The 16,579-nt window shown below is 37.3% G+C and overlaps 2 protein-coding genes across 4 annotated transcripts in view; one reads left to right on the forward strand and one right to left on the reverse strand.

The window, feature by feature from the left end:
- LOC122204271 (60S ribosomal protein L6-like) overlaps positions 1–16,579 on the forward strand; it is a 738,693-nt gene that overhangs the window by 441,488 nt on the left and 280,626 nt on the right. The gene's annotated exons all lie outside the window — the stretch shown is intronic.
- NAA25 (N-alpha-acetyltransferase 25, NatB auxiliary subunit) overlaps positions 1–16,579 on the reverse strand; it is a 78,123-nt gene that overhangs the window by 49,331 nt on the left and 12,213 nt on the right. For 2 of the 3 annotated variants that reach the window (XM_042911732.1, XM_042911734.1), the window contains exons 2-9: positions 16,216–16,301; positions 14,884–15,022; positions 11,452–11,570; positions 6,712–6,786; positions 5,377–5,484; positions 5,006–5,084; positions 1,351–1,462; positions 672–761 (exon numbers count right to left, since the gene is read on the reverse strand). In XM_042911732.1, coding sequence (XP_042767666.1) covers positions 672–761; positions 1,351–1,462; positions 5,006–5,084; positions 5,377–5,484; positions 6,712–6,786; positions 11,452–11,570; positions 14,884–15,022; positions 16,216–16,301 — 808 coding nt within the window. The remainder of the gene's footprint in view (positions 1–671; positions 762–1,350; positions 1,463–5,005; positions 5,085–5,376; positions 5,485–6,711; positions 6,787–11,451; positions 11,571–14,883; positions 15,023–16,215; positions 16,302–16,579) is intronic. The other variant, XM_042911733.1, reaches the window with a different exon arrangement.

Raw genomic sequence — 16,579 nt, forward strand, 5'->3', positions numbered from 1 at the left:
TGGGAGTTCTCTTAAGTCACTAAAAAAGAATGAAACAGATCTCTATGTACCAAAAATGGAAAAATGCCCAAGATATATTTTAAGGGAGAAAATACCAAGTTGCAAACCACTAATATGATTGCATTTTTATGTTAAATAATGGGAATAATTATGTTAGTATATGGACAGAAATAAATCTAGAAGAAAAAACTCTAAACTGCCATCAAGAGTTATCTCTGGGGGCACCTGGCTGGCTCAATTGGCAGAGCATGCGACTCTTGATCTTGGGGTCGGGGTCATGAGTTCAAGCCCCACACTGAACAGAGAGCTCACTTTAAAAAAAAAAAGGAAGAGAGAGAGAGAGAGAGAGAGAGAGAGAGATAAAGAAAGAGAGAGAGAGAGATCGCTCTCTGGATCAATTATAACTCAATAAAAGTGGAAAAAGGTTAAAAAAAATGTTATTTCTGGGACGGTAGGATAATCAGGAACTAATACTTTCTACACCATATATTTCTGCACTAGTTTAACATTTTTACAATAAACATATTTATTTTACAATAAAAAAATGAAAAATCTTATTTTGAAAGGGATACACTATTGAGAGTGAAAAAGAGAATTCGATTAGGCTTCCAATGAAATCCTTTTGCTACAATGTGCTAAAAAGTGCCACTGGAATTCAGGAATCAACTTACTGTTCACCTTCAGCAGGAGGAGTCCAGGCCTCTTCAATCAGTCGAAACACAGAATCGAAATAAGTCAGATAGAACTGCCAGTCATCTGAGCTAAAATCAGATCGAATGGTGCACACAGGATTAAACCCAAGTTGTGACAAGTCTGCTCTAAGAACCGTAATACTCAACTTACTTTCTATATTTTAGTCCTTACAAGGAGAAGCCCACCCTTCCAAGTTTCTCTAAAAGGGCAACTCCAGAGGCATTTTTCCAAGTAAAAAACTTTTAAGGAACTGTTATTTCCTTCAATGAAATGACCAGATCCAGAAAACAAATGCTCCTAAAACACCCATATTAGCACTTCCCCAAAACAGGGCCGTGGGATGGGGTGGTGGGGAGGGGAAGGTGTGTCTTTTAGACCAATACTGAATTTAACAACTTAATGATTTTCAGCATTCATTCTCAAGACCTAATACTCAGCACCCTGGTGGTATAAGTACGATTATACCTCTTTACTGAAAGATGAAGGCTCATCAAAAACTTTTAAAAATACCTAGAACACACTACTAAAAGATTTCACTTTATGCCGGACAACATAAAAGACGACCAAAAAAAAAAAAAAAAAGAAAGAAAGAAAAGCAGTAGTGCAAACTGAGAGCCCTGCTACAGTCTCATAGTCCAAAGAGAAGCCTCTACTCACTTTTTCAGCAAGAGGCGCCTGGAAAGGGCATTACACTCTGGCCACCTGCTCAGCTTCTTGTACATAGCCATGCATTTATTTTCCCGACTCTGAATCTCACTTGTCAACTTCTCTACAATTAAAAGTTATAAAAATTGGTAAGCTGCGTTCATTTCTGCTCAGAAATCAGAATAAAGTCCAAACACAAGAAGAAAAATGTTGCATTTTCTTATTCATTCTATGAGAAAATGGGACCACTGTTAGATATAAACTATTATCTTATTAAAGATTATTTTGCTGAAAAAAGTACATTTCTGATACTAAACATTTTATAATCACTTTTTCTATAAAATACAAGGATCACGAATGTATTGAAGTGAGGATCTCGTATATGGGATAAACTTGTAAAACAGAAAAAACATCTAGGGACTAGTATATCTGATCCACAGACAGGCTTCCCATCTATACATATAGTTCCCAAACATCGAATGAGCTTGAACTGGAATGGAATGTGCAAGGTAAGATATTAGAAATACAAAAATAAATAGAGCCAGGAACAGAAAAACTACAACTATTATTTCTGACCAAATTAAATTTGCCTTGACCTTTTAGAACAGCTCAGCAGATTACATATACCAATAATTACATTATGAGTTTCCTACAGGGAATCTTCATTTTAACAACCATACGATTATAATCCAGCTGGGTAAAACCAGAAAGGCTGACTTACACCCATCTGCAAGGAGGCTGAAGTTAGAGAATAAGTAACATTAAGACAACAACAGGGGCACCTGAATGGCTCAGTCGGTTATAAGCATCCAACTTCAGCTTAGGTCATTATCTCATGGTTCGTGAGTTCGAGCCCTGCTGACAGCACAGACCCCACTTCAGATGCTTTGTCCCTCCCCCCCACCCTCTCTCTCTCTGCCCCTCTCCCACTCTCTCATTGAAAAAAAATTTTTTTGGTAGGGCATCTGGGTGGTTCAGTTGGTTAAGCGTCCAACTTTGGCTCAGGTCATGATCTCACAGTTCGTAAGTTCGAGCCCCGTGTCGGGCTCTGTGCTGACGACTCAGAGCCTTGAGCCTGCTTCGGATTCTGTGTCTCCCTCTCTCACTGCCCCTCCCCCATTCTCTCTCTCTCTCTCTCTCTCTCAAAAATACACATTAAAAAAAATTAAAAGAAAAAATTAAAAAATTTTTAAACCAACAAAACTTCCATTTTATATAATTCAGGTAGTTAACTATCAGTTAGTGTTACAGTTTTATGGCCACACAGGCTAGTAAAGGATATACACACTTGTATAAAATAAGGTTTTTTAATAACTATTCCTAATAAGAGATCTGAGACTACTCATCTACAATTAGCTTCTCCCAATCACTGTAAAGGCACAACTAAAAACCAGGTTTGTCAAAACACTGCACTTCCAGGAATTTAAATGTTTGGGAACCTAAATCTCTTTCACAAACATCCCAAAAAGAGGAATGGTTAGATCAATCTATGGGGTTCATACAAATCAGTTTTCCAACAAAAAGGGAAGTATTTTCACAATAATGGAAGAAAGTTAACTTCTTTAACGCACAAAGGGCTCTTGCAAATCATTAAGATTAACCACATTTTTAGAAATAGGAAAACGATAAGGAAAAGCAGTTCAAAGAAAATAGCAATGGCTTTTAAACAAATTAAAAAGTAATTATCCTTCCTCAGAATTAAATAAAAATTGTAAGATATGTTTTATCTATCACAATGAAAAACATTATTAACAAGTCTGAAATAGGGGCGCATGGCTGGCTCAGTCTGTAGAGCATGCAACTCTTAATATCAGGGTCGTGAGTTCAAGCCGCATGTTGGGCGTAAAGCTTTCTTTAAAAAAAAAAAAAGTTTGAAGTAACAGCTTAAAAATACAGGTTATTAAGTATACAAAGAAACATACCCTCTCACATGATGAAAGTAAATACAGCAGGTGGGAATGCACACCATAGCCTCTTGTAGGGTAATCTGGTTTGTTAACAAGGTGTTCTTTGCAAATAGTCATCAAAGGCTGGTTATGTAAATTGTCTACATTTATAGTATGGAACACTGGACAGTCACTAAAGGGAGTGAGGTAGCGAGGTATAGCTCTAAGACACACTTAAGTTAAAAAAAAAAAAAATGGTACAGTGGGGCATTGGGTGGCTCAGTTCCTTAAGCCTCCGACTTCGGCTCAGGTCATGATCTCACCATTAGTGAGTTCGAGCCCTGCACTGGTCTCTGTGCTGACAGCTCAGAGCCTGGAGCCTGCTTCGGATTCTGTGTCTCCCTCTCTCTCTGCCCCACCCCTGCTCACACTCTGTCTCTATCTCTCTCTCTCTTTCCCTCTCTCTCTTTAAAATAAATAAACATTTAAAAAAAGGTTTTTTTAAAATAGGTATAACAGTACACAGAGCAGAAGTCACAAAATCAAATCCTTGATAGGACAGGCAGGTAAACAAAGAAAAAAAATGTGTACCCGGGGTACAAATCCTGACTACAGGTATTAACATTTAAAAATATTAAAGAGGGGCGCCTCGGTGGCCTGGTTAGTTAAGCATCTGACTCTCAATTTCGGCGCAGTTCATGAAATTGAGTCCTACGTCAGACTCTGGACTCTGGGCTCTGTGCTGACAGTGTGCAGCCTGCTTGGGATTCTCTCTCTCCCTCTCTCTCTGCCCCTTCCCCACTCATGCTCTCACTCCCAAAATAAATAAATATTAAAAAAAAAAAAAAGAAAAGAAAAATGTTTTTGAATAAAAACATTGTGCCAGCTGAGTAAGAGTGCTCTATTAGCTTAGGTACAGTATGTTCTCGTTTGTGACTTGAACAAACTGGGGCGAGTCGGGGGGAGGGGAAAGTACATCTTTAGAAAGATATACAGGGGGCACCTGGGTGGCTCAGTCACTTAAGCCTCTGACTTCGGCTCAGGTCATGACCTCACAGTTCGTGGGTTCAAGCCCCGCGTCGGGCTCTGTGCTGACAGCTCGGAGCCTGGAGCCTGCTTCGGATTCTGTGTCTCCCTCTCTCTCTCTGCCCCTCCCCCACTCATGCTCTGTCTCTGTCTCAAAAATAAATAAAAACATTTAAAAAACTTAAAATTTAAAATTTTAATTAAAATTTTTAATGTTTTTATTTATTTTTGAGACAGAGAGAGAGAGAGTGAATGAGCATGAGTGGGGGAGGGGCAGAGAGAGAGAGGGAGACACAGAATCGGAAGCAGGCTCCAGGCTCCGAGCTGTCAGCACAGAGCCCGACGCGGGGCTCGAACCCATGAACTGTGAGGTCATGACCTGAGCCAAAGTCAGAGGCTTAAGTGACTGAGCCACCCAGGCACCCCAAACATTTTTAAAAAATGTTTTTAATTAAAAAAAAAAGAAGGACATACAGAACAAATGACTGGCAAAGAACTTTGAGGGCAAAGGGTTAGAGGTCATACTCTTTCTGACATCTTCAATTTTCTTAATTCCTAAATTATTTCCAATTCAAAAATATTTTTAAAAAGTAAATGTACAACATACAGAAAAATCTATATGAACATAAAATGACCACACGTGATTTTTTTTTTAATGTCTTGATATCTTTACTTTTCTGTATAAGGAGAAATTTTTCCGCAATTAAGTATTTTGCATGTTTAAATAAGAAAAAAAAGAAAACTTTAAAAATTACCTCCTAATTTTCCTCTGATAACATCTAAGGCTTCCTGGTACTTTCCCAAACGTTCCAGGATCATATAATAAAGTTCAACCTTACAGAAAAAACAAACAAGAAATGCAGCCATTGAAACTTCTCAATATAATCATTTGCATGCTTTCAAAAGTTACCTAACAGAAAAGAACACTATCTTCAAATGAGATGACATTAGCAGTAACAATGTTCGGATACCTAAGCTAGGTGCTTCCAAAGCTTCCTTTTACACAAGAGGCAAGAGTGAGGCCCAGCTCTCTAACTGGAATAAGACAGCAGTTTACAATACTGTAGCATCACATGGTAGCAATATCAAATCATGGGAATACAAAAGGAGGGCTTCCACTACTCACTTCAGCTTCAGCTTCTATCTTGTCCTCTTTCACCATTTTTTCTACCATTCTCTCAGCGAGGGGCAGAAACATCGTTTTTGAGAGGTTTTCATCCTGTGCCGATATAGACTGTAGGAGAAAAAAATAAATGTTCTATTCTAATTTCTCCCCTGCTTGCACTATTTATATTATTACCAGGCAGACCATTACTGGGACCCCAGCACGTATTTATCACTCCACTATGTCCAATATCAGACCTAATTTGAACTTGCCACGAAGATACATTACAGAGTGGTTTGCCTTAGAAGAGATTTCTTTTAATATTTATTATCCTATATATTTTTGACATACTGAGTTTCCACAATATGGCCTAACTTTTAAATAGGTTATTCATACATTTTTCTAGAACTATATTAAGAAGCAGTAGGTATGCCTACACTGTTTATTACATGTAAGGGGTATCATCAGTTGAAGAGAAAAGCCTTTCAAGTGTCTTTTTTTTTTTAAGATTTTATTTATGTAATCTCTACACCCAACAAGAATTGCATGCTCTACCAACTGAGCCGGCCAGGTGCCCCTATCAGATGTCTTTTTGAAATGTTCACATATTTAAGGGAAAACTCCAATTCCTTCTATTTTACACAGCTTAGTAGCTTGGATAATTAAGATGATCTTAGATTGACAATTAAAATCAATACATATTAACAATTTTAACATTGCCTGAGATTCTGCTCAAACCTCAGTACTCAAAGTAACTATTATGCTTATCTCACAGATAAACTAAGAGATTCCCCAACGGCTCTCTAAGACATATGCTGAAGCCAGTATATGAATGCAGACCTGTCTGAACCCAGAGCCTTTCTGTTCTGAACTGCTACATTTTAACTCCTTCCTCCCCATCTTCTCTTATACCCTATCTCCTTTTAGTCCTTACAGTAGCTCTGGGAGATGAGCATCTCCCTTCTGCAAAAGAGGAAACTGAGGCTCAAAAACCAGAATTGATAGAACGAGGCCATCCAATTCAATAACTTGTACACTAACAAACAATACTGTTTTAAAGACAAACCTCAAGTCAAAATATCAAACATTTCGAGTCTCATATTTGATCAAATAACCCAGTAATAGGTCTAAGATTCAGGGGAAATACAGTCTGTGTTCCACACAAATAAACCAATATACCAACTCATAAGGAATAAATGCCAAAACTCCCCAACTCAAAAAGTCAACTGACAATATGGAAAGTCCCTATTTGACACATGCTATAACACATTACCCAAGATGTTCAGAAGACAAATTAGGACAACTATATACAAAAATAAAAACAAATCTCAATTCCATTCTGAATACCATACTCACTTGCATAATTAAGCTCATCACAGACCAAAAGTAGTAAGGGTTTTTGGGGACAATCTTATATAGAGCCATGCCAGCCTGAAAGACAGAGAGCCATAAATACTTAATTTAGAAAACGTCACACAGAGGGCAATTAATGATCTAGATATGTGGCAAGAAATCCTAGGAGAATAGCAACACATCTACATATCCCAGTTACTATAAATGCCTAGTGACTTGATGAATATTCTCTAGTAGATAGCAATGTAAGTAATCACAAAGGTGAAATTTTCCAACATCAGAAATATTTCACCTTTTGAACCAGATTTCTTCAAATTAAAGCCCAGTATTTTTGGAAAATATTAGCAATCCAATATGGTTCCGGTAGACTACTGACAAACACAAAATTTGGCTTATGAATGTACACCAATAAACTTTACTAAAGGCACTGCACTAACCAGTTATAGTAAAACAAATTTAAAAATCCAGACAGTATATTTCAATTTTAAAATTAGAAAAGTTTTCTCTGACATTATTCAAAAAACTGTAATTCTTAGGTTAGGAAAATAATCAGGTTCTCCCAAGATACCATTAACTAGAACTCTTACCCAAGATACCATTAACTAGAACTGAACTCTTTCATTGTGAAATGTATAATATGAAATACTTAAAGCAGGGACATGGCAAGAAGGAATAAAATAGATCTACTCATGCATAACTGAGAATCCTCCCATAATTAGCCAATTAGTAATCAATGCCAAGAAATCAGTCAGCTAGTTATTACAGTTACTATTTTATGTTTTTTTAATGTTTTGTCTATCTTCAACCCACTTGAAAAAGTACACGGAGCCTCTATTAAGTGGAAGGAAATGTCTATTCCTGCCAATTATAGAAAGACTGAGACTTGGTCCCAAATGCATTTAGAAGCTAGAGACAGAGATAAGACAAATATTTAAATGACTAAAATATACACTTGGCAAAAAAAAATGTCCTATACAACAAAAACATCATATCTTTTATTTCCAAAAAAAAAAAAAAAAAAAAAGGCAAGTTGTTTATTCCTTTCTTTAAGGGAAAGTAGGGAAGGGAACTTTATCGATAAAGCCTTCTTCAAAGTAGCAGTCTTCCAAATGAACCTTGAAGGACAAACAGTATGTCTACAGGCAAAGATGGAGGTAAGGATACAAATATACAAATACAAACATTAGGGTGAGTGGGTAAGTAAGTGAATCAATTCTAAGTAGGAGTAAAATGAATCTGAACAAAAATATTAAAGAAAAAGACATATTGACAAGAAGAAATAGGACATTTGGCTAAAAATAAGGATTAAGAAGACTAGTAGGGAAATGGGGCTGAAAAGTAACTGAGATACCCTTATTGTGAAGCACTCAAAAATCAGGCTGTTACAGAGTAAAAGAGTAATAGGTACACATCTACACTCTCTTTTTTTTTTTTTTTTTTAATTTATTTTTGGGACAGAGAGAGACAGAGCATGAACGGGAGAGGGGCAGAGAGAGAGAGGGAGACACAGAATCGGAAACAGGCTCCAGGCTCCGAGCCATCAGCCCAGAGCCCGACGCGGGGCTCGAACTCACGGACCGCGAGATCGTGACCTGGCTGAAGTCGGACGCTTAACCGACTGCGCCACCCAGGCGTCCCACATCTACACTCTTCTAAGAACATATTTTAACTGGACCATGAAGAAAGAAAATAGAAAGAGATGAGGTAACGAGGAACTACACCAGGATGAGGTACATCAAATAGAAAAGAGACCTCGAAGACACTGTGGAGGAAGAGTCAAGATGATGTAGAAACAATATGACATACAGGTTTAGAAGAATCTAAGATAGCTTAAGGTTTCAGCTTCTAACACCAAACTCTGGAGGAATTGAATGAAAAGTGCTAGAAAATCTATTTTACCTGATCATTTGGGGAAGGAAAACATTTTTATAATGACATGCAGAAATAAAAAGTAGAATATAAAATATGAATTTTTAACACAAAACATAAGAAAAAAATTTCATGCCCATAACCTACTATCTTGCCAACACTTATATTTTGCTGATACAGGAAACTTTTGACGATAGACAAGTTTAAAAAACATGGCTATGAATTGGTGACTCAGAATATGGAAATGTGAAAGAAAAGAGAAAAAAGAGTAAAGACAAAAGAATAGGAATGTCATTTACAGAAAAAGAAAGTCCAATCACCATATTAACATCTAGCAACTCTTCATTCAAGATGATTTTTTTTTTTAAGTTTATTTATTTTGAGAGAGTGAGCAAGAGAAGGGCAGAGAGAATCCCAAGAAGGCTCCATACTGCCAGCACAGAGCCCGATATGGGGCTCGAACTCACGAACCAAGAGATTGTGACCTGAGCTGAAATCCAGAGTCAGATGCTTAATCAACTGAACCACCCAGGCTCCCCCAAGATGATTTTAAATATTGCTTGCCAGGGATGTCATTTGGGTCAGTAAAAGTCCTTAAGTTTTCTGATTCCTTACCTTCCCTCCCTTCTACCTCCACCAGGTTAATCATTTGGTTTTTTTAACAAAAATTTATTGTGCAGATGCTATTCTAGGCACTGAGGATTCAGCAGTGAACAAAATAAAAACTCTCACCCTCATGAAACTTGACATTTAATTTGTAAACTACTTATTATCCCAGACTGACATACCATTTTCAATATAATCCTACATGTATACTAAGAAATTATAACTACCTTAAGCAGCAAAAAAGGTAAAATTAGACATTTCATTCTAAAACATTTAACACTAGAATGCTCCATTCTTCCAATATATTAGAATAATGTAAAAACAAGCTATAGCTACAATATACTAAAGATCCAAAACTGTTAAGCCACATCAAAGCAGTGGCTCCAAAGAGCAAGATGCAGAAGTATGTCTATCTTTGGCCACATGTAAAGTCAAACTATAAAAAACAAAATCCATTCAAGTGGCAGATTATTTACCTTAATATTGTTGTTGCATGAACTTATCATTTTGTTATTTTTTTGTATGTGTATATGTATTTCAAAAACATATTGTGGTATCATAAAATTAACATGTACTTTAAAAGGGGGGGGGGGGGGGGGCGGTGCGCCTGAGTGGCTCAGTCAGTTGAGAGTCTGGCTCTTGGTTTCAGCTCAAGCCATGATCCCACGGTTCTTGAGTTCGAGCCCCACATCAGGCTCTGTGTGGATGGTGCAGAGCCTGCTTGGGAGTCCCTCTCTCCCTCTCTCTGCCCCTCCCCTGCTCACACTCTCTCTCAGAATAAAAACTTAAAAAAAAAAAAAAAAAAAAGAAAGAAATTAACAGAAAGAAAAGTATCCATAGGCCTGTATCCTGCCTGGTAACATTTTGGTTACATAACCTTACAGATATATCCTTTAAGGAACCATAAATGTGAAGGGAGTAGAGGGGAAGGCCATTTTACAACTTTTTACCCATTAACATATATTAGGAACATCTTTCTATGTCAACAAATAAAGACATACAGTACTATTTGAGAGGAGTGGGATGTTGCATTTTACCATTAATATTTAATATACTTTAAACATAATCCTAGAAATAAAAATATTAAAGACATATATATTATGTACACATACGTATATATATACACATATATGTGTATATATATACGTATGTGTACATGTGTGCATATATATATGTATGTCAGTTGCCAATTTTAAAATATATGCCCACTTAACATTAAAAGAAAAATTACAATCTCTGAATATTTTTCCTGAGAATAAACTCCATCAGTAAATAAAACTTCTTCAAAGAATTGTATCTGGGGAATAAAATTTTTCCAATTTAAAAACTTGCATATAAGCAAATACGAAGATTAATTTTATGGAGAAAGGATTTATTTTAATATAGGATCTTCCACCCTCCCTAACTCATCCATTGTTATAGTCTGATACTTCAAGTAAAGAGTAAGACAAAGACCCAGGTAAGAAAGCTTTGTTTTCAGAAGAAATTGTACCCACAAACAAAACATTTCTAAAATACTAGCTTGACATCATAACCGTCTATGGGCTTAACAGTTTCATTCCTCTGGGATGCTGACTTTACCCCCCACTAGTCCAAATGTGTCCACATGAGGCTTCTTCATATGTCTACAAGGAACATTTAAAATGTACCAAATGGCAAATAAGCTGCCTTTTGCAAAAAAGACAAGTATTCCAAACAATGGGGATTTTTCCCAGGTGAATTTAAAAAATTTCAGCAGGCTACAAAGAAAATTAAATTTATAAATTAGATGTAAACTTTCTTTTCTTTAAGATTTTATTTTTAAGTAATCTCTATAAGGAACATGGGGCTCAAAATCACAACCCAAAGATCACAACCCAAAGATCTACCGACTGAGCCAGCCAGATGCCCCTAAATGTAAACTTTAAAGTTTGCCTTTCTATAGCCTGTTCATTTTTTATTCTGGGATTTCTGCCAATTTTCTAAAAATATAACAGCAATTTCATGCAGTGGGACAATGTGAAGCCAACGTACCAGAATAAAAAATGCTATCAGGCCACAAAAGAACAATCAGATTTCCCCTAAGAAAATGCTTAAAGAACTTGAATAACAGTTCATCCTTAAAACATACAAAGGAAACACATGCCTGATCTCTACACACAAATACATAGATTCAGTATTACACACATATGCAAACACACACATGCACCCACACACTCCTACAACTAAATCACATTTAAAGAAATTTTAGTCTCTAATAGCAAATCCCACAACCCAGGATAAAGTTACCTGTTGCATTTTCTTGTATTCGCCCACTCTGGCATAAGCCATGAAGAGGTGAGAGTGATACTCCTCACTATTGGGAACTTTCTTCACAGCTGCCTCATAAAGTTTTGTAACTAACTCCGCTAGAATAAAGAGAAATAAGGTAGTCTTTAATTATTGAAGTATATCTTAAATCTTAACAGCATTTAATTTCTCCCCCCTTTGGAGGATACGATGTCTCCTACCATTAAGGAAGAAGAAAGTACTTGTTTTGCCTCATCCGATCATTACTCTTCTCTTGGTTAGGCATTATTCAATGAAGCACGGAATAGCTCAGGCCTCCCCTAACACACTTACAATATACAAGACCCTCCACAATCTAGCCTCTCTCTCCTTCCTAATTCTTTCCCCCAGCACTTTATGTTCTAGCCACACCAAACTATTTGTAGTTCCACTAGACTCCCTGTGCTATATCATACCTCCATGCCTTTACTCTGCTCCCTGTGCCTGGATTCACCTTTCCTTTCTTTTCTACTCAATGAACATCATCCAAAACCCAACTCAAATGTAATCCTCTCTACAAGGAATTGTGCAAGTTCAAATGTAATCCTTCCCTGAGCACCAACTGTGCTCCTCTACTCAGTTTGATTACTGCTCCCCTCTGCCATCTTTAAATCTTTGTAGTAAGTCTCTTATAACATTTATTAACATATAATGTAGTATACAGTTTATTGACCAATTTCCCTTTATTTTAACTGAGCTCTATGCCCAACATGGGGCTTGAACTCATGACCCTGAGATCAAGAGCCATATGCTGTACCAACTGAGCCAGCCAGGCACCCATGAATTTCCCCTTATAGACTGTGAGTAACACAAGGGCAGAGAGAGCATCTTTAATCTTTGCTTCCGATATAATACTTCTCATAGAAAAACATTCAACCAGGGACGCCTGGGTGGCTCAGTCGGTTGAGCGTCTGACTTCGGCTCAGGTCATGATCTCGCAGTCTGTGAGTTCAAGCCCTGCGTCAGGCTCTGTGCTAACAGCTCAGAGCCTGGAGCCTACTTCAGATTTTGTGTCTCCCTCTCTCTCTGCCCCTCCCCCGCTCATGCTCGCTCTCTCTTCTCTCTCTCTCTCTCTCTCTCTCAAACATTAAAAAAAATTCAACCATATTTGTGAGATAAATGATTTTTTAAAAAACACTGGGAGAGAATCCATATCTCTAAATCAACATAATCCCTATAATCAAATACAATACCTCAACTCTTAAGTTTTATCTTTTATAAAAATGAAAAACAAAACTAAAACGTAACATTTTCTGCCCCTAGGTTGGCAAAAATTTTATTTTTTCCAGCTTTACTGAGGAATAACTGATGAATAAAAACTATATTTTAAGGTCTACAACATGATGATTTGATGGCAAAACTTTTAATTTTTTTTTTAACGTTTACTTTTGAGAGAGAGAGAGAGACAGAGACAGCATTAACAAGGCAATGGGGGCAGAGAGGGAGAAAGCAGACACAGAATCCAAAGCAGACTCCAGACTCTAAGCTGTCAGCACGCAGTGAGATGCGGGGCTTGAATTCGTGAACTTTGAGATCATGATCTGAGCCAAAGTCGGACGGTCAACCAACTGAGCCGCCCAGGTGCCCCTGATGGCAAAACTTTTAAAGTCTAAGAATAGCAAGTGTTAACAAGGATGTGAAACAACTTGGAACTCTTATACACCGGTATTAGGAGAGTAAATTTGGAAAACAAGGTGACGTTATTTTTCTTCACCTTTAAGCTGAACATACACACACCCTAGGACTTAGTATCTCTACTTCTAGACTGCAGTCCCCGAGAAAAATGTTTTGTGATAGTAAAAATGAATGAACTAAAAGTATGTATATATTAGATGAAACATGCAACTCACGGAACATATACAGTATGAATACATTTATATTAAGTTCTAATTAATATGGTATTACTACATTAACAATTATATCAATATAATAACTTCTATTAATAAATAACTTATTAACTAAGTTATAATAAATAATAATAAAGTAAGAAATTGACAAAGTATTACTTAGACAAATGTGATAAAGATGTTTTTAAAAGCAAGACAATAAAATATATTCAGGAAAGCCAATACATCTTGGAAGGTAAAAAAGAAGTAAGACTGATGAAGAACACACAGGAAGCATCTTAGTATTAAGTTGGTTGGTAGGTCCATGAATGTTCATTATTCCACATCAAAAATACGTACTTCTATAATATGTATTATGGAAGATATGCATTATTACATAGTAAAAGATTTGAGAAATCAACAATGAGAAACTTTACAGGTGAAATGGTGGACTATCTACAATAGGCTTACAAATAATCTGGGAGGGGGATGGGATATAGATAAAATTGGCCATGTGACAATGACTGCTAAATGTGGGTAAGGAGTACAATGGGACTTATTATGCTATTCTGGTTTTATTTATGTTTGAAATTTTCCATATCAAATAGTAAAAAAGGGTAACTCTTCCATTTAATAAGTCAAAATGCCACAAACTGACCTCAAGTCCTCATTCCAATTCAAGGATCCTAATACATGCAAAATATCCTTTCTGCCAGGGCATCTGGGTGGGCCAGTTGGTTGAGCATCAGACTTCAGCTCAGGTCATGATCTCACGGTTCAGGAGTTCAAGCCCACATCAGGCTTGCTGCTGTCAGCTTGGAGCCCACTTTGGATCCTCTGCCCCACTCCCCCCTTGCTCTCTCTCAAAAATAAATAAATGTTTAAAAAAATAAAATTAAATATCCTTTTTGCCTACAGTCTTTGTAAATCATGGTTAATGCATTATTTTACCTATTGCCATCCACTCAACTCATGAGTGATCAGTAAAACAGAAAAATAAAGAACTCAATCAGAAATAACCAAAAACTCAGGGTGCCTCATGGCTCAGTCGGTTAACCATCTAACTTCAGCTCAAGTCATGATCTCACAGCTCTTGGATTTGAACCCCGAGTCAGGATCTGTGCTGACAGCTCAGAGCCTAGAGACTGCTTTAGATTCTGTGTCTCCCTCCCTCTGCCTCTCCCCAGCTCTCGCATGTGCATTTTCTCTCTCTCTCTCTCTCTCTCTCTCTCTCTCTCTCTCTCTCTCTCTCGGTCTCAAAAATAAATAAACATTAAAAAAAATTTAAGAAGTAACCAAAACCTTAAGCTCAGGTTTAAAAACAATGAAAAAGAAGGGGCACTCGGGTGGCTCAGTCAGCTGAGCATCCAACTTCGGCTCAGGTTGTGATCTCACAGTTCGTGAGTTTAAGCCCCACATTGGGCTCGCTGCTGTCAACACAGAGCCTACTTTGGATCCTCTGTCCCCTTCTTTCTCTGCCCCTCCACAGCGTGCTCTCTCTCTCAAAATAAATAAGACATTAAAAAAAATAATGAAAGTAATAAAACAATGAAAACGAGAAACATACGTCGATGCATCTCCCGGTAGAGAATAGTCAGTGCCTGCAGCGAGTTGTCATCTGTGGGTTCAAGGGCCGCCACCTCCTGTGCCAAGGTGAAGGCTTCCTCTTGCTTTCCAGTTCTCTGTAAACCAATTGCCTTTAAAACCTGATACAAAAGAAAGACAAATTCATTTTAAAAGGACAGAAAAGAAAATATGAACAAAACAAGGTGAATTCAAAAACACAACATAAGTTGTAAGGCATGCCTAGGTCTAATCAAGTAAACCATATTTTACCAAAAATATCAACAAATCAAGATTCTTTCCTAGTTTCGTATTAAGATGTAACGACACTGTTTAAAAAAAAGTCTGTCAAAATAATATAATTAAGTTAGCTATATCCAAAGAAATAAACAGCTAGCTTGTAATTAAATACTATTTATGGCATTTAAGTAATCAGAAAAACAAATGTCTTCAAGGGGAGCCCAGCTGGCTTAGTCAGTAGAGCATATGACTCTTGACTTCAGGGCTGTGAGTTCAAGCCCCATGTTAGGTATAGACATTACTTAAAAATTAAATCTTGGGGCGCCTGGGTGGCTCAGTCGGTTAAGCGTCCGACTTCGGCTCAGGTCACGATCTCACAGTCTGTGAGTTCGAGCCCCGCGTCGGGCTCTGTGCTGACGGCTCAGAGCCTGGAGCCTGCTTCTGATTCTGTGTCTCCCTCTCTCTCTGCCCCTCCCCCATTCATGCTCTGTCTCTCTCTGTCTCAAAAATAAATAAAAATGTTAAAAAAAAAAAATTAAAAAAAAAAATTAAATCTTTAGGGGCGGCGGGTGGCTCAGTCGGCTGAGCATCCAACTTCCACTCAGGTCATGATCTCACAGTTCATGAGTTCAAGTCCCACGTCAGGTTCACTGCTGTCAGCTCAGAGCCTACTTGCTGGCTTGCTTCTGATCCTCTGTCCCCCTTTCTCTCTGCCCTTCCCCCATTCATCCTCCCTCCCTCCCTCCCTCTGTCTCCCTCAAAACTGAGGAAACATTTTTTAAAAAATTAATTAATTAACATCAGCTCAGGTCACGATCTCACCATTCATGGGGTCAAGCCCCACATCGGGCTTTACACTGACAACACAGAGCCTGCTTTAGATTCTGTCTCCCTCTCTCTCTGCCCCTCCCCTGCTCACGGCCTCTCAAAAACAAACAAAAAATAATAATAAAATAAAATCTTTAAAAAAAAAAAATACCCTGGGGGGTAGGGACAAACCCTGAATAGAGTCACTAAAGGGATTAAACATCTTTTTCTTTTTAAGGTTACAATATATAATCCACCAAATATGTAAGTCAAGGGCAAATGAATTTACCTTAGCACAATGAAGATCCTTATGTTTCTTCAACAATTTATCTGCTTGCTGAATTGCCATTTTATTATTACCATTATCAAGATAATCTACGAAAACAAATTACGATAGTTATTATATTCCTTCAAAAGATAGGAAAAATGCATAGGCTGTCATCAGATGTTTCATAAAGTATCTTAATTCAGTATCAAAAACATCATGGTGTTAATTTTAACTCTAAATGGTTAGGATGATCCAGAATACAATCTTATATTCCTATAGTCATCTCTCAGACCTGTTATAAAAATTGAGTTAAGTAAAAATGGGAATCAATTATTATCCAAAAGTCTAACAAAAGCAAAGATTAATTTCAAGACTAAGATCTAAA

Source organism: Panthera leo, chromosome D3 (genome assembly GCF_018350215.1).
Source record: "Panthera leo isolate Ple1 chromosome D3, P.leo_Ple1_pat1.1, whole genome shotgun sequence".
Lineage (NCBI taxonomy): Eukaryota > Metazoa > Chordata > Mammalia > Carnivora > Felidae > Panthera > Panthera leo.